Source organism: Lampetra fluviatilis, chromosome 6 (assembly GCF_964198595.1).
Source record: "Lampetra fluviatilis chromosome 6, kcLamFluv1.1, whole genome shotgun sequence".
Classification (NCBI taxonomy): Eukaryota; Metazoa; Chordata; class Hyperoartia; order Petromyzontiformes; family Petromyzontidae; genus Lampetra; species Lampetra fluviatilis.
This window is the reverse complement of record NC_136280.1, coordinates 6,681,063-6,699,924: the sequence shown is the minus strand read 5'-3', so window position 1 is coordinate 6,699,924 and position 18,862 is coordinate 6,681,063. Positions and strand designations below refer to the sequence as shown.

The following is an 18,862-nucleotide window of genomic DNA, read 5'->3' as shown; positions in this document are numbered from 1 at the left end:
AAGATTGATACGTCTATCTGCACAAGTGGTTTGCCATATGTAATAGTTACTCGGATACTGATACTTTTCATTTGTAAGGGCCATTTTGTCCATATATCACAATGCGCCGTAGATCTGAATGTAGTGAACTTTTCAAGTGAATTAATAAGTCAAGATAGTATTGGAACTGCTTTAAAGGAGAACACATGTTTAAGTTGAAGTAAAACGATTATCTATTTGAATCAATTGTTACCTGCTGTCCCCTGTTGAACTCTGCTCTCCATGCACGTTGGAAGCAATCACACTGCCATCGGCATAGGTCACGGTCACTGCTGCCACGTCTGCCGTTATCGACTGCTGCAGAAAACATATTTACATGTGCTTTAGATATGATGAAAATGAGCCATGTTCAAAATATGGTTGCAAAACTCATACATCTTCTTGGTTCTTTCGGTAAAGTCACGTGACTTTACCGAAATAACCAAGAAGATGAATCCCTGCAGTCACGAAAGCTTTAAATCGAAAATTAAACTCATACATATTGTACACTCTTTCAACTATAGAAGACGTTGGAAATATTAAACAGAACACTGTGCTACACATTTACCTACATCAAGAAATATAGTTGCCTTTTGCTCTCGTTAATGAATACTTTATCAAACAAGGTGCGTTAATGTGATTTAACATTGAAATACAATATTGAAACAGTGACCAGAGCTGCAGTTACAACAGTCACCCAGCTAGTGGCACTGCAGCATTGCCAGACTGAACTGTATGACCTTGGAATGAAACTGAGCCAATAAAGATCACGATATTTCACAGCGGCAATAAAACATGCAGACACATCAGCTTATAGGTGTAAACATGCTGTTAATAAACGTCCAAATCAATTACGTAAGGAACAACGCATTACTCGGAAAACAGTTATAATTTATTATCTAGAAACATAAAATGCATAATTTTTTACATAACAAGATTACATGAACGGTTAATACATTCAACCAAAAAAAGACACAAACCAATGGCGAACCAATCCTTTCGTATCACCAGATTAACTTCAGTCAGCATAGCAGCAAACATTTGTAAAAGGAATAGACATGGCCAAATACTTACCAGGGGCGAGAGGGGTCGTACATCCCTTTGTGAAACCGGTGATTTCATAACACTCCTCATATAATAAAATCCTTTACACAATAGCCATGTATCTGAATACATGGACAAAACTAAAAAAAAGATGCATCCCCACTTGCTTGTAAAGTATTTGTAACATTATTATAGGTTCACAACTGTGACTACTCAGTAGCTTTTGACAGGCAAAAACATACTATATTCTATTTTTTATTTACCAGGTAAGATCTACTGAGCTATGTAGCTATTTTGCAGAAGCTACCCGACCAAGAATGATTGCTCAACGAAGTGGCTTATTACGTGGACATTTATAGCAGCCAAATAAAATGGACCAGGAGAAAAATCCACACGACCACGGGGGGGAGAGAACATGCAAACTCCAAATACACAGGTGTCAGGGTTGGGATCTTAACCACAACCTCCTGTATACCAAGCGAGGAAGTTAACATCTCACCACTGTGTCGCACCCTTTCATGACTGGTGCATGCCAAATCTTCTCCCTTTTTTAAGCAATGGACGTGTGGCTTAAAACATTGACTGACCTGTGTGTGGTAAGAAGAGGAGGAGGAAGAAGAGCGAGGACTTCGCACTACCTCGGCAAAGAAACTTCCCTCCTGAGTGTCAGCCAGTGCACGGACAGAGAAAGAAAATATTGCAAGATACTAAGAGAAAGGTGCTTGGAAATGGGAAAAACATAAATACATTATATAGTAAAAAAAAAATAGTAGACGTCAATACATTTTCAAAGACGCAGTAGTAAGCGTAGTAAAACAGACACAAGAACAAATAACATGAGGATACAAAGGGTCAAAGCACAATAATGGGAAATGAAGTAAAACAATATCCATAGCATCATCAACGCATTTCACCCAAGCCAACAAAACAATCGTGCTCAGAATACTTCTGCCAGGGAGCTACGTAAGCAGATAATGAAAAGTAAACAACTCGGACAAACGACAAATGATGCCGTAAGAGCATCCACCAAGTTGTTCTCTACAAAGCCCAACGCGTGTGGCTGCCTGAATATAAATGAGCATCTGAAAGTGCTTCACTTAAAAGCGTATGTTCTATAGCGCTTGACACCAGGGCTGTGCCAAATATCACCGCACACCCTAAAGAGCTGGGTGATTCTCACGATTTCTAGCCGAGAATTGTGATTCCATTCAAAGAATGTATGTTGAACTTCTTTTGCACCGTACGTAGCCAACCGTGCTAATCGGAGGTGCGCGGGATGAACAACAAACTAAAAGAATGGGAAATAACCATTCGTTATGGGATCAAGGGATAGACAGAATCATGGTGAGGTTGTTGTGGGAGAGGAGGGGCAGGCTGTGGAGAACTCGATATGGTATTTAAGCAGGAAGGCAGGAACCGTAGGGACATGGCCAGCCGAGTAGAATAGCCATTGAAACATATGGCCGATACCTTAATAAAACGGGAGCAATTCTTAGCAATACTGGCTTGGCTGGAATCAGCCCCGACACCAGCCAGACAGTATTGACCAAAATAGCAATTACTACTTATGGGCGATTCCTAAGCATTACATTTCAATGGGGTTCTAATACTGGCTGGAATTGACCCCTGATACCAGTTGGCTAGTATAGACCAGAATTGTCATTAAATAGTATAGTATTTCTAGTGCATATAATTATTCAGATTTCTTTCCGATCAGTGAGGCATTCAAGAAAGATCGAAGTACCTGTTTGCTCTGAATGGCCTAATGGAGACCAGCCCAAACTAGTCCCTTGCCTGCATCTATGCGGCTGAGATAAATGGCTCTTTCAGGCCAGAATTTCTGTGAGAATCCGTTGAAATGAATGGAGATGTTGACCTGGACAAATCAATTAATTGAAATTGTAATTTCTGCAGATTTGTAATAGGAATTGGGATATGATTCCTGCAGGAAATGCCAAGCTCTACTGCACCAGTCTTGTGATTGGCAGCTTCCTGTACCGGAACATGGCACTTATGGTGCAATATCAACATGATTAGCTTTGGCTGCATTTGTGTTTATAATCGGTATAAAATGATAAAAATGCTATATTTTTAAGGTGAGTATTGCACCTTCCGAGAAATTAATTCTAAATACTCTTTATGAACGTGAAGGGGCATGTCGAAATGTGACACTTCTAAAATGGAAATGTGCCTTTTCTCAAATGGAAATGAGATGCCCTTATGTTCTCCAAGTACCTTCCTGGGGCTGTCCAGGTAAGTTGGGGTCATACTGGGAACCCCAGGCTGTGAGTCTGTGGTAGGTTTAATCGCATTCACCGAGTATCGCTCCTCTTCGCTCCTGCATAGCAAACAGGCACAATGAAATAGGCAAACACCCTGTAAATAAAACCCTTAAAGAATGTATTTCACTTAAGGATATAAAAAATATATTGTTTTAAATAAAAACGTAAATTTGTTTATGGACACGGTAATTTAATCATGTCTATTAAGTGCATTGAAAATGGGAAGCATGTGCAAGTTATACAAGCATTACAGTTCAATAATTTAAATGCAATACAACTCTAAGATTCCCGTGGCTATTTTAAATGCTTCTACAAAGTCTGCTCCCTGGAGCGTGTTGACCTTTGGATGGCCTCCATCTCCAGAAGAGCGGCAAGGGCAGATGTGCCTTTTCTGATGTTAACTGGGTTGCCGGGATCCTGGCCCATCATAGACGCCACACTTGGCCCACAGGAGGCACCAGACGCCGGCGGCTTCAACGCAGGAATCTTAACCATACCATCCGGTTGTCTCTGTGGCCATAAAGCAGTTATAAAATTAGCATTCACTGTTGTTAGAAGTATTCGTTTTTAATTACTACATGGTAAAGGTAAAAACAAAATCAATAAAAGTAAATGAAAACAATACAAGGCATGCGAAAATATGAGTTATTTTGTAAAGTAATCATAAGGAGCACCAGTGGAAATGTCATCGTTTAAAATACTTTTTTGTTCAAGTATACATGATAACTTTGTAATGGGGACAACTAATTTGTCAGTTTCAAATACAATAACCAACATTAACTCGACAATCTTCACACTTCAGGAACCATCATTACTATTTACCTCCATCATCATCAATTTAACAACCAAGTCACAAGAGCGTGCGAACACTTGAGCGCAAGCAACATTTGTCAGTTTAAGGAGTACGCCGGCTTTAATAAATGTGGAATATTGTATATCACTTTCGATTAGTGACGAGTCATAAATCCTAGATTTCACTTTTATCCAGCGTGCAAACAAAACCAGTTTTCTTCCAGTGTAGCAACCTTGCAAGATCCAGACCAGTAAGCATGTCTAAAAAAAGGTGGTAAAATTGCATAACTTTACATGACTATTAACTACTGTTGCACCCGATGAAACATATTACAAATGCATTTGTTTAAATGTGCAATTATTTATTCCTGAAAAATATGTACCCTTGAAAAATACTTAAAGAGATTGCTTAAAATGTTAGGTTCTTGTACCTTACAAAAATCAATTTCAATTTTAAGAGCTGTTAAATAATGGATTAGCCATTAAAAATACCAATTCTATCTGATTGGCATAAACGCCAAAGGTGTGGGGAATTTGTTTGTGTATCTCGACTTGTTTTGCAGGTATCTTGCAAAAAAATGTGCAGAGCCAGCGGCCTCTTCACCCAACCGTGACGGCACAAAGGCCAATGAAGCAAAGCTTCTTTGTTGGACACTCACGAAAAATATTTTTGGAAGCAAAAAATATATATTTTTCTACATATAATAGGCAAAATTTTTTTAATATGCTTGTTACCGTGAACAGTAAAGCATTAATATGTTGCAATACATGGGGGTTGTTGTTTTAATCTGGATCTTAAAATAACTTGATATTTCTGATCAAATTACAGACAATCTTGAACATTCAACAAATTATCAAAATGATAATTAAATAAAAAAACATGTTTTACATTCACAGAATTACCTACAATATTCAAATACTAAAACTGTGCATGTAAGCAACGGTTGGGCAGAATTATCAGGTGTGGGATTTAAAATGTTAACATTTAATTACAAAGGGATGCAAGCGTACACATGTACGCAAGTAACTGTAAAATGCTGCAATAGTTCCAACTTGCGAAGGCACTACAACGGTGCACGGTGCTGAAGAGTTACGCGTATGATGCGGTCGGAGCGGTGGCGTCTTCGCATGCGATTGAGGCTCTCCATGAAGCGGATGAAGTTATCTATGAGCTGCAGCTCCTCGTCCTCGCTTCGCTGCCACTCGTAGCTGTTGCAAGGCTCCTCTCCCTCACAGATTCGCTTCGTGAGTGCCGTGGCCGCGGGGAGGAGCAGGAATCGTGTCCTCCAGAACTTGAGCGATTCAATGAGACTAAGTGCACAATGGAAAGCTGCTTTTTGAATCAAAACTGGCACCGAACTCGAGAATAAAAATACAATTGTTAAAAGATGGTTGGCAAGAGCACCCCCTGATTAGCACGGTTGGCTATGTACGGTGCAAAAGAAGTCCAACATACATGCAAGAGCAGCGGAATTTTAAGCAGAGTTCATAAGGCAACACACACTGTGTGCAAATATGCAAGCATGGGATGCATATGCAGGCATAAGAAGCTGTGATTACCTAAAGTCCTCAGATCCTGCAGAGCAAATGTACTGATCAAGGTAGTTCCACTTGTACTCCTCCAGACGCTCGTGGCAGAATTCTACCCAGCAGGAAAGAAACTCGCCATCCGAGTGTGGGGTACAGAGGCTGTACGTGTATGGAAACTGGGCCGACTCATATGGGTGCCTGCACACACAAGAACGCAGACAACTCATGGAAGCTGTGAGAAGATGACAGCGAGCTGTGCAGTCTTCAATACTTTAAATCATAAAAAAACACAGCTTAAAGGTTCATTATATCCAGTGAAAAATATAAATACAGTAAAACCTTGGATTGCGAGTAACTTGGTCTGTGAGTGTTTTGCAAGACGAGCAAATTTTTTTAATAAATATTAATTTGATAAACGAGCGAGGTCTTCCAATACGAGTAGTACGTATACGCTTTGTCTGCCGAGCATCACATGATCACAACTGATATACGAGTGCTTTGGATTACAAACACGTTTCCGGAACGAATTATGCTTGCAATCCAAGGTTTTACTGTAACATGGGATGGTCATCGTAGCGTAATATTTTTTACATTATTTTAAAAATTCTCAAAATAGATCTGGCACTGACTTCGGTAAGTATCGTGTGACGCTGATCTTCTTGTCCTTCAGAGAGACCATGTGCAGGTTGCGACCCATGCTGAGCCAGTGGTGGGTCTCCTCCTCCACCAGTGCCCTGGAGAAAATCCCTTCAAATCCATTTTGAAAACAAATTCGAAAAAGCATTGGTAAGCTCGTGCAGTGTTAAAGAAATAAGCATCAGCGCAACGAAATCCACTGCACAACCACTCTGCTGCTTGAGTGAAAAAAAAAACATACGGCAGTGCACTCAAGTACAGGTGTAAACGCAGCACGTATAAAAGGTGATATTTTATCCTACAAAACGAAGTGAATGTGAACAAAAGTAACAGAGGGGGGATTTTTAAACATGAAAAACAATGGCCGATCAATAGTCTAAACCCAAGTAAATTCTCCAGGCCCACATATGACCCTCAAAATGTATTTATATTATTGAACTAAAAGCATCTGGTTTTGCAGATTGTAGCTCAATAAATGTGCACTATTTATTTTACTTCAAATCCAATATCAATCTAAATACAAAAGAGTGTTCAATAAATGAAGTATTCCTGTGAATGTCTACTGTCCACATCAATAACCACTTAGGTTAGCCGTGACCTTTATTGGCCGATAGACATTCCTGCTTATTTCAGCTCTCCACAAATTGCAAACTTGACTTTCCTTTGTAGACTCAACATTCAAGTATTTTTCTAAGGAATATCACTCAATCTCATCAGTTAATTTGGTATGAAGTGCAGAAACTCCTTTAATATTAATACTCTTTTGAAAAAATGTAATGAACAGATTGCACCCAGTTTATTTTGTTATTCCTCTCTTGTAACTTCAGCACGAATTATATTTGTCATGAATTTTTTTCAGCTCCCGGGTTACAAGCATTTCTCCTGCTGCAATTGATGCTAATTCAAACTTTTGTTTATAATGCAAGTGCTGTACGCATAATTTGCTAATGAGATGGTGAATATGAGTTAGACGTATTACCAATGCATTTTAAATAAGGTGAAAAAACCCAAAGCTGGAGTAATCACGCTTCCTGGGGGGGGTGGGGGGGTGGGGGGGGGAAATCTCTGAGTGTATCAGGTTCGGGCTAACCATCTGTCCAAGTGCACATGTGCTGATAATTTAACTGTGACCCTTTATGCTAATAGAGCAACATGTCGCGCCAGGGAGATTTCGATGATGGACAGCCTTTTCAAGAGGTTTTTAACAACTGATAAGAGATCGCCATAAACCCATGGGCAAATCCAATCGAAATCGGTAAGCCACCAATTTCCAGGAACTTTTTTTACAAACACAAATCCTTGGCTGGACATACATATATATGAAAACGAAGTATGTTAAAACGAATTTCTGCAGTGCAATTGTTGCATTTATGTTGCATTTATATTTGTTCTATTGTTGGAACTTTAATGTTAATTAAAAAAAATAATCATCATCATTAGCCATGGACTTATTTGCTGGATCACAGCCTCATCACTACATCGTCATTCCCTCATTGCAAGGCAATACCACATTTAATCTCACTCCTGCATATGAGCTGATATCAATGGTCCATCACTGTGATGATCGCCCTCTCGGATGTGTTCTCTCCATTGGTTGCCATTCCAAAACCTGGCTCCATCCATCAGTCATTATCCCGATATATCCTGCCAAAGTCAACTTTCCTTAACAGTCAATATAATGTATATATCACATGATTACTCTCCGATCTGTGTTCCTCTGCCTCTGTGTATTTCCAAGCATGTAGCTATTTTGTGGTTCTTTCTGTACTCTTCAGCTTTCATTCCATCTTCTATATCAGTGTGTTTCTGAACCATGTCTAAAAGGTAATACGCACTTCTTGAAAATATTATTCTTCAGGCAAACTGCTTTCCGTTATCAAATTCAGATTTTAAAAGGCACTCTATCCTGCTCTTGTTCATCTCTATTTCACAATTTCATCCGTATGCACCTTCAATAATTGCCCGAAGTACACATGCTCCGACATTATCCACTTGAGTTAATCCAACAATTATATTGTTATCAACGCTGTTGAAACTTAACATTTATTTTGCTCCTTCATCCGGAATCCAACTGTAAAGCCTTCTATGTTAACTTCTTCAATCATTTACACAAGGTAATTTTCATTCGTTATTCTAACCAAGTTGTCACCGAGTTTAAGATGGTTAATACTTTCTTAATGTATGCTATCTTTAAAACATATATGCTATGAATCTCCTTACCTGAATCTTAACCTGATTTGTATTTTGTTGCTTTCTTCATGCAATCTCATCTTTATTCATGCTTTTGATAATTTAGATTTTTGTAAAAGTTTGGATGACTGCTTCAGTTGCCATTGAATTCATTGCTTTTATATAGTCTATAATAGCCAGACAATATCTAAAATTCATTTGGATTTTCTATGCAAGGATAATTATGTTCAAATGAAAACATTAGTTTAAAAAAATAACTTCTCTTACATGTAATCACTTTTCCAGAAATGTACCCAAAACTTTCACTACTATACATCCACTTGAAATTTGAGCCATGCTTGTCTAGAATAGTAATGCTCCTCCACTCACCTCTCCAGATATGCCCTTCACAAGTGTACGTATGCTCCCACCTTTGGTGAAACGTGGACTGCTGCTCAATGGTAGACTTGGGGTAGACACATTGGTCTTGTTGGTGCGGGGCTGAACAATCAGCTGGTAGCCCTGCATTAACCTCTGAGAGATAAACTCCTCGTACACTTGCTGCGCTGTCAGCCTCTTGACACATTCCTCGTCACTTCTGCAACGGTGCCAGGTGACAAAATACACACCATGCCAACAGCAGTCTTGCAAATCAAAGATGTGTTTTAGGTGCAATGTAAAATAGGTCAAGATTGAACATTATTTTCTAAATTATGTACGTCACTTGAATACCGTATCTGTAAATTCTGTACAAGCGGAACACATTAGATGTGTTTTTAGCCAATTAGTCGTTTGCAGAATATAGGTAATATATTAAATTAAGGGACAGTACATTTTACAAGGGCAAAATGGTGGAGGGGAAGAGCTCGATTTATAATAAAAACAAATAACCAGATTCATTTAAGAGCATTCATTATTACAAAATGTCTCACATTATTACAGTTCAATTACTTAGCTTGGTATGAAATCACCTCATTATCACCTAAAGGACATTTTGTAATCAAAAATAAAACAATTGCCGTATTTTCCCCCATATAACCCGCGGGGTAGACCACTTTTTACAAACAAAACAAGACCCTGCGAGGTATATGGAGGTGCGGGCTATCCCAAAAATATTTTACACGTGTGACATGTCATAACTCGTTTAATGTTTTCATGGTAGGACTATCCACTATGCAACACTTACCTTTGACTAAAGCACTGCTGAATAAACCACGCACACTAAAATTGCACACGTTATCACATTTTAAATGATTCGAATTGTTTGTACAATGAAACGACAATGTTTGAAGTGGGCGCACTTTGTTTACCGTAGTACTTTCAGTGGCTGTAGGGGGGTGCGAACGTTTCAGCTGAGGCTATGGATTGCACAATGGGAAGGGCCTTTACAAGCGTCTACCAGACGCAAAATCATAATTGCTGAGTCCCTTAGGCTGCTGCTAGTAGCTGAGCACTATATAGTCGCGACCATGAGCTTTGTTTCAAACTTCCAATGGCTTTGTTGCCAGGAGGCAATGGCGTTACCGTAGTGCCGCTATTATCTGCGCAGTACGCAATCTACCAGTGCAAAAACTGTACTACCGGTCCAGTAGCTGTAATATGAGGTCGAATGCTGGTAAGCCTAACAGTGCGCTTACTTACTTATCTACCAGTTATGTGTTACTTATTTATTGGATATTTACTTTTGCTACTTATTTACGGTTTTAAGTTCACTAATTTCCAGTTAGTTTGTTTTCTTTGTGCACGTTATGATTTTAATATTAACAATTGATAGTGGATTGTATTACAAATGTATACTTTGTATTAATATGATGAAATTAAGCTGCGGTAACGACGTTAAAGATATGAATGCATGCGGGGTATATGGAGGTGCGGGCTATCTGAAATTTGTTTTACACAAAACGCTATTTTTGCGTGGTATATGCATCTGCGGGTTATATGCGTATGTGGGCTATATGCGGGAAAATACGGTAAAAACTTTCTCTCAGACATCATCAGAATGTAAAAGTTTTGGTGTAAAATAACAGTGTCTGGGCCAATAACTTTTAGATTTAGTGCACAATGAAATTAGCTGCATATATGATGATGAATTCCAATAAATGTGTGTATACACACTGCATATGACATTCCCCAACTCAAGCACGATTCATTACGATTCAAATATTAGCCTATTAAAAAACCAACTGCAACACCCATTTCTCTTTAAACATATATCGTAATGTAGAAATGTCAACAGCAATGATCACTCTTCTCAACAAGACACATTGTGCTGCCGATGACAATCACCTGTCTGCATCAAACGTATCCGGAAGCAAATCATAGCATCCCTCCGAGTAATCGTTCTGCAAGGACTGCTTGTCCGGAAAGTAGTCCGTGGTGAGAGGAAGACAGGCAGGGGTGGTGAGAGACTTCCAATCCACCCCAACTGTGCAACAGAAACTGGGCACTACCGGAGGAGAGGGGCTGTCAGCTTTGTGGGAAAACACCCCCGAGCACACAATCACAAATCAAATGTCCACGCACGCACGCAGAGACACACAGCCCACGAACATGAAAGACATTCACAGTATGCGATAAGAGGAGACACAGGGACAACAAAAAGAGAAAGATTGATTAAAAAAGCATTGAAAGCAGTTTAATTATCACAAATTCATGCAGGCAATGTGCAATGCTGAGAATAAGTGCGTTTAACATGCATGCTTCAACTTTTGTGATGATCAATATAAGCATTGGATTGGTTAAAATAATCGAAGTTTCATAATGTAAGAGATAACATACATTGCACACAAGAACATTCGCAGCATTCAATAATTGAACATATATAATATAATTACCCAATAACAAAGTCACAACTGCAAACATCACAGAAATCAGAAATTACAAGGCATTCGAATATATGTATGCAATTAAGGTGCTTATGTGAACACATGAATGGCTGCATAGGGCGTGCCAGTTTTAAATGTTTTTCCAGTTAATAAATTGAAAACAAAAGTTGCAGTTATCCTTTGCCACCATAAAAAAACTTTTTTTATATAGTACTATGTACATGGTGTAAAAAAAATAAACATTTCTACTAGCATTTAGGTTTAAAGTTGCAGTCAGCAATGGTATGAATACATAAATATTCGTTTTAGAAAATTATAACCAAATAAACAGTGATAATGCTAATTCAACGTCCATATCAGTGGTCCTCATTAAAAGTAAGTAGATTTCTAAAAGCTTTTGAGACTCATTAGGGGAGATAATTTGCATGAAATAATGCCAGAGAATATATGAGATGTTATCCATTTAAATAAATTTCATGCAAAACCCATCCCTCTAAATAGCTGTGGCTTTATCGACTGTTTTGAAAGAACAGACATGTGACCTGTACGCTACAAAAATGTATAACGCTTTGACAAGCACATTGGAAACCACAAGTTATGCAATGACATTAATGAATACATCAGCATGTTGGGCTTTCGTTACTCACTGGGCTCTGGGAGGGGGGGTAGATTTTTCTCGACTGAAACGGCTGCCTTTTTCGCGACAGCATTGCAAGAAAAACCTGCATCACATGAAACCAATTAAATTTGCAAAAAGATGCAGCGCTCATGTTACAATCTCATTACCGTCTAGGTAATGCTTTCATAAAGACATGGCAAGATTGCAAATTGCACACATATTTAAATAGAGTCGGGGAGGAAGCATATACTAAAATATAACTACACTCTGCAGCATTCGACCATCCGGCTGAGGTTTAAGCTACGGCATCGCAATTGATGAATTAACCCTCTGCCTAATACAGACATTTCACACACAGAATATAGGATACCTCTACCAGCAAGGGCTGACGTAAAGATGTGTTTTTAACAGCGGGCAAAGAAACTAACAACATTAGCAGTAAAATATATCTACACCTTGCAGCGGTCTAACATCAGGCTGAGGTTTAAGCTACGGTATCACAATCGATTAATTCACCCTCTTCCTCCGACAGACATTTCACACACACACAGAGTAGAATATATGTCTACCTGCAAGGGGTGACGAAGTTTTTAACAGAGGGCAAAGAAACTAACAACATTAGTAGTGAGAGCATCAGTGAATGTGAGGTTATATAAATTAATATCTTGCACTTTTTATAGCGTTGCTGTTTAATTATAATTTGCACACGAGCACATTTTTATTACTCTGGTATGTTCATGAGCTGCAAAGTGTTTTCCAATTAACAATTCAAAAGCAGTTTTATTCACAAAAAGACAAGAGTATAAATACAAGAGTAGTTTGTTTTTAGTTTATAGCACAGCCATTATGGTAACTGTACGAACAATATAAATCTGCATCCCTTGGGCCCTTAAGAAAATTACCATTGAAACCTCAACTATTAATTAGTTTACTATAAATAAAAAATCCTGACGGCAATGACATCCATCAACAACAGGGGAATATAAATGTATAATTATTACCGTGCTTGGGGGGGTAAGGGGAGAGTTCTTCAAGGCTGCATAGGTTTGTGCCACTGATGGACGGTGGGAATGGAATGTCCTCCGAGATATTCCGTGAATTTTTGCGCTTCCTTATAAAAGACAAAGACAACGATCCTCGTTAATTATTCTACAGACTGTTGGGGCAAGTGCGTGTTCAAGAGCATCTACTACCGCCAGCAGATATGTATGTTGAACTTCTTTTGCAATGTATGTAGCCAACTGCACTAATCGGAGGTATCCGAGGCAGGTGGGTGGCCAGCACCATGCCCAGCTGTCTTTTGTCTCTGTCTCCACAGTGGTGATGTTTACAGAACGCAGCAGGTACTCATTTAAGGCTGAGTAGAACTGGCAGAGGCCCATGAGCATTTCAGATATTCGTCACCGATGTTGTCCATGAGCGAGAATCGAACCCTGGTCGCTGAGTTTGTAGTTACCCCTCTGCCCGCCACACACACACACACTGGAACCATCAATAGCCTGAACAGCACTGCAGCATATTTAAAGTTGCACGTCAAATAGAATTTCGATTAGAGTACAAAATAACATAACCTGATAAGAATAATGTATCTGTATTATAACATATCGCATGACACTTGCAAAAAGTGTATAAATACAGCTCTTAAATATGCTAGAAACCACATGGTGCTATGGCTCATTTCTACTCGCTTGAGGATGAAAGTGACATTATAAAGCTATTTCGTATAAACACATTTTAAAACCTATCCAGTCTCATCGCTCCAGGCTAAAACATTTCTCACATGTTTAAAGGTACTGCTCATACTCATATAAACAACTTCAGATGTTAACAAGACTGCTCAGGAGGCCAGCCTCTTAAGTCTTTCCTGTTGCTCTGACCTTATTTTTATTCCACATTTCAGACACTGCCAATGATTTCCTAATAATCCTGAATAAATTAATGCAATAGGCCATACATAAAAAACAGTCCTAAAAAATAGTGTAGGGATTCATCACTGTTGTGATATTACCGTCTGAGATATCCCACCCCCTGAGGTGTGACTAGGAATTTTCTCATTATTGAGACGAGAGGCAAAATTCAATGAGCAAGTTAACATCTGGCAGTGATGCTATCTCTGGCTGCCTCTCCCACTGCTTCTAAAATACTCATTGAGCAAGCCACATTAGTTATTTACTCAAGATGCTAAAGCTGCCTTTTTGAGCCTCGTAGACATGAACGTATCAAATCAAAATTAGATTTAAAAAGCTACTAAATGTATGAACTTATCATTGTATTAGTAGTGACAAGAAGTGCAGTATTTATTTCAGACCAAGATTAGTGGTTGTGGACCTTACAGATGTACAGCCACATCTGGGGCTCCCCACACCATGCGACTCAGAGGCTATTGGACGATACTTCACCATACTGGTCAGTATGGGTTGGTGAAGGTACGTAAATATATTTATAGATATGCAAATAAATATAGTCGTATTCCCTGCAGGATAAACTAATAAAGAATTTTTTCATAAATTTCAATGGAAAAATTATTTTTGGTAGAAGTCTTTACTGGTAAGATAACATTTTTAAGACAATGTTTTATATTGAACATCATTAAGAATAAAAAAAACTATATTATGGCATAAAAGGTGTTTCTTTTGTGTTACCCACCGATCGGGTGTACTCTCACTCTCAGTAAACTCTTCTGAATCCACAAGCTGGAGGGCCAGCTCTTCTGGGTTGGGTCGCATCTGATGGTGAATCTGAAAAGCTTCTCCCGTGGGACCTGAAGCCAATCGACAAGAAAGAGAAAAAGTTACGTTTTCACACGAAACATTTTTTTATCTTCATAAGCTGTTTTTGCCATTCTCCAAATTGTATTATCAAAGTGCTATCGTGCGTTCAGGCTCGTGTAACGACACGAAGGAAACATTACCGACGGGGAATGTGTGCATCCATCGGCGACGGTTGGAGGTGAGCTTCAGGGGCATGCGCGACGGCGCAAAGGGGTTGATGAGCGCACGCTGCGGGGGACAGCTGCCATGCTTGGTGCGCAGCAGCGATTCGGCGCTGCCCACCTGGAAGCGACCTGGAGCGCTCGAGTCCCCCTCGTCGCGGTAGTTGTTCCTCTCTGCCAAATCTGATGCCGTGCGACATGCGGGCGTGTGATACAAAAATAAAATGTAAAAGAGGGGAGGGGTGGGGGCAGCCCTGCAATTTTTTTGCTCACACCACTGCTGGCGGAAGAGCCAGCAGTGTTGTTGTAATGTTCTTACCCGTCCCGACAAGAAATCTGTGAAAATGAGCTTTATAGCTCATCAGATTCCTCCAGTATAAATACAGATTTTGATTCACTACTAGGGGGTATTTTTCTAGGCTAAAGAGCCCTGATAGAAGATAACTGTCCTACTCTTCCATGCTGAAAGATGTGAGAAGACCAACACTTTACGCTACTACAAGTGAACTGCATATCAACAGTGATGTAGCCAATACTGCTGGCTGGACAGAGGCAAGTGCAAATTGAAGAGACATGCTCATTGCTTGAACTCCAGTGCCCAGAGATCAAACCGTTGACCTTTAAACTGCACGGCCAGTATGCTACTCCTTATACCATGGCAGTAGCCCTCATCGCACTCATACAAGACTAGCTGAAGATTCACTGACTCTACTGTGCTTGCTTCATCTCAACAGGGAGTTACAACTCAGTGCTTCATTAACAGATTTTTTTTTCAACAAAAAATGTTATATACATAATCATAATGGTTTATACTAAAAACACGTATGACACAAGACAGTATAGATATGAAAATAAGTATGAACATGCAAATTACATAATAAAATAAGAGTCCATTAAATGTGTTCTTTTTACCCGAGGATAATTTAACAATTAATACCAAAGAATAAAAAATATATAATGCTGAAAATGTCTGTCTTCAAGTTTTATATGAGCAAAATAAAATTCGAACAACTTTGCCTATTAAAAAACTTTGAATCAATGCCTGCACATTGTCACAAAAGTAACGAATGTGCATACAAAATACACCAATACCAATTGGTGCATCTTGTATGTGCATAAAATAATTATTTGAAAATGTATTTTTATGCTTGGTTCGTTCTGCTTCTCCCGCAAACTCCAATTAGCACAGTTGGCTACGTACGGTGGGAAAGAAGTTCAACATACGCACAATTGTAAAACACGACAATTCGTAGTGCCTGACGAGACTAGGGTCTCCAATTCATGGAATAGTATGAATATCCTGTCACGCGTTGGCATGTAGGTGAACCTCGTGTGGTGGTGTAGCCGAGGGAGCTGCTGATTTCACACTGGCGTTGACAAGCACGCGGTATGAGGCATGCGCCCGTAGTTCTGCCTAACATGCTGTCGTCCGAAGCCTGGCTGTTGGCCTCCTCCGAGCACTGACTTCTCCCCGAAAGGACAGGGCTTGGCGGCACCTCGCTGAAGCTCGTGGTGACTCGAGCACGCACGTCGTGCGATGGTCTGTAAATGGAAAACAACACATGAAGCTTCGCACAATCAATCATGATCAGCCAAATGACCAGACTACAATTTCTTAAAATGTAGCTCATTTTTTCACATCTATTTCATGGAATGTGCGGATTAAGAGTTTTTTTTTTTATTTTAGTGAATAGCATTACATTTATAATAGGTGTTTTTAATTTTACTTTGTTAAACCCTACGCGTGACCACTTTCATGCTCATAGTTTCTCTTCATTAGCCAAACGCAAGCATCATCATCAGTATTATCATGCGTATTTATGCTGAGTACACTTTACGATCATCATTATCATCATCATCATCCAAAACTGGCTTTTTATTCCAAAGATGATTTTGCACACCGGCTGTGAAGACTCCGGTTGCAACGAGTGCTGCCTGGTATCTTGAACACCTGGGCATCATAAGCTTCATAGTCCACCTGTATTGGTAGGCTAGTCTCAGACTCCTTTGCAGCAGACATCCCTGTTTAGCAAGAGAGGGGATAAGTATGTATTAGCAACTGCAGTCGAAGCTAGACATTAAAAGGTGAACAATGTTGCAGTGAAATTGTGTAGAACTGTCTCTAAATTACAACTTGATAAATACTCAACACCAGAGCAATGCAACCATTACTTGTCATCTAAATAATACTATTTAATACATTTCGATTTAAAGCTTTCGTGACTGCAGGGATTCATCTTCTTGGTTCTTTCGGTAAAGTCACGTAGAAGGGAAGTAATAAAATAATAATTTATTATTTTATTACTTCCCTTCTATTTAATACATGTTATATTATACTGTTTTTTGACAGAATTTGAAGAAAGGTATTTTCCCTTTATTCGTGTAGAATGTTGGTACCAATCCACTTGGAGGAATGGGGGTGGTTCCATTCCCAACTGACCCTGGTAACGCAATCATTGGCTCGGGGAGGGGCAAAGGCATTTTGCCAATGGCATCAAGCCTTGCCCAAATACCAAATTGACCAATCAGGCCTCGGTCCATCTCCAACACACGCAGATACACATGTGCAAATGCGTACACCCATGCGTGCCAATTGCTATACACTCAGCAGAACTGCTGTCAACAGCGGATTAGTCCCTTGAAGGCTGAGACAGCCTTGAGAAGTGTGGGGATGCCTGGCAGGAGTGCAAAGACAAGGATCTGTATATAATGTGCGTGTCAAAGTCAAGAGCCCAACACAGTTAGTGTCACCACATCTTGCCACCACTTCCGTTCTTTTACAAATCAAGGAACTACTGCAGTCACCATGTGTCCTTCAAAGAATATCAAGGTTGCAAAGTGGCAACTTTGGTCGCTGGTCTTTGGGAATCATTCCGTTTAACTATCTCAGCAACATGCCTTTCATCATCCTGTTCAAGTTTTACACCAATTACAACCCCCTATCTCAAAGGGAAATCACTGTTAGCCTCCAGCAGTATTTATATTTTCGATTCTGGATAATGAAAACAATGCCAATAATAATGGCGAGACACATGTATATGCACACTCTCTCTTACACGAAAATTCCCTGTTTGATATTTGTATATAGCATATGAACTTTTATTATAAATGGCATAGGTTAACATGGTCTTAATGAGTAACTGATGTATTTGTGGTCATCAGCACTGGGTAGATAAAGACAGCTGGGCATGTTTCTAAACAGACCACTCCCAAACCATAACCCTTCAACGTCAATGCAATAGGTACTGCTTTGTGGGAAGCCAACACTGACCATAAGGGGTAAAAGGTATGAATGAGACAATGGAATTGGGCCACTAACAGAAATATGCATTCTAATTGCTCTTTTAAGCAATAATATAAAGTTCTATGAACATCTGTACAAGTAGCAGTAGCTTCAAAAATATAATTAGCATTTGCTGGGAATTGCTGGCCTCCACTACATTCGAGTGGAACCTCAGCTATATGCCCAGATGACAAAATGAAGATTATACATTTGCTGTAAACATCTGTAGTGTGCTTTACGTACCATTGTCGCGGATATGCTTACTGTTTATTGCTTCCTAAGACAAGAACAAAGCAAGATGAAAACATTATGCATGCGACGGTGTAATTTGTGCAAACGTTGCTGGCAAAAGTTACTTGGTGTATATGCAGTAAACAATAACAAGTATCGAATTTCACTATGTATCACATTTAAATAGATTACACCGTCTGTATGCATAGTACAGTAACAAATGGCAGAACATGTCCCACAAATAAACTGGTATCTGTAAGTTGTCATTTAGCACAGGTGAACTGGAAACATTTGCAGGTTCAGCGCTTCAAAATTATCATGCGGCTAAATCTTCAAATTTACATCGTCACATTTTCATATCATTCTAAAAGCCTCAGGAATGAAGTGGATATATTAAAGATCAAATATGGGGCTCATAACCTTCTTGGGAGCCAATTTGATGCGGGGAGTGAAGGAGGCGCAGTAGGAAAGGTTTTTCGAAGTGTAAAAACTGCAAGGGAA

The 18,862-nt window shown here is 39.4% G+C and overlaps 1 protein-coding gene across 6 annotated transcripts in view; it reads right to left on the bottom strand.

Moving 5' to 3' along the window:
• DEPDC5 (DEP domain containing 5, GATOR1 subcomplex subunit) overlaps positions 1-18,862 on the bottom strand; it is a 45,344-nt gene that overhangs the window by 11,189 nt on the left and 15,293 nt on the right. For 3 of the 6 annotated variants that reach the window (XM_078857612.1, XM_078857611.1, XM_078857615.1), the window contains exons 18-34: positions 18,782-18,851; positions 18,374-18,407; positions 16,749-16,869; positions 16,175-16,389; positions 14,827-15,030; positions 14,562-14,676; positions 12,917-13,026; positions 11,944-12,018; positions 10,758-10,941; positions 8,903-9,069; positions 6,296-6,413; positions 5,697-5,864; positions 5,231-5,447; positions 3,685-3,854; positions 3,298-3,400; positions 1,650-1,721; positions 233-336 (exon numbers count right to left, since the gene is read on the bottom strand). In XM_078857612.1, coding sequence (XP_078713738.1) covers positions 233-336; positions 1,650-1,721; positions 3,298-3,400; positions 3,685-3,854; positions 5,231-5,447; positions 5,697-5,864; positions 6,296-6,413; positions 8,903-9,069; positions 10,758-10,941; positions 11,944-12,018; positions 12,917-13,026; positions 14,562-14,676; positions 14,827-15,030; positions 16,175-16,389; positions 16,749-16,869; positions 18,374-18,407; positions 18,782-18,851 — 2,247 coding nt within the window. Of the gene's footprint in view, positions 1-232; positions 337-1,649; positions 1,722-3,297; positions 3,401-3,684; positions 3,855-5,230; positions 5,467-5,696; positions 5,865-6,295; positions 6,414-8,902; positions 9,070-10,757; positions 10,942-11,943; positions 12,019-12,916; positions 13,027-14,561; positions 14,677-14,826; positions 15,031-16,174; positions 16,390-16,748; positions 16,870-18,373; positions 18,408-18,781; positions 18,852-18,862 lie in introns of those variants that run through there. The other 3 variants (XM_078857613.1, XM_078857616.1, XM_078857617.1) reach the window with 3 other exon arrangements.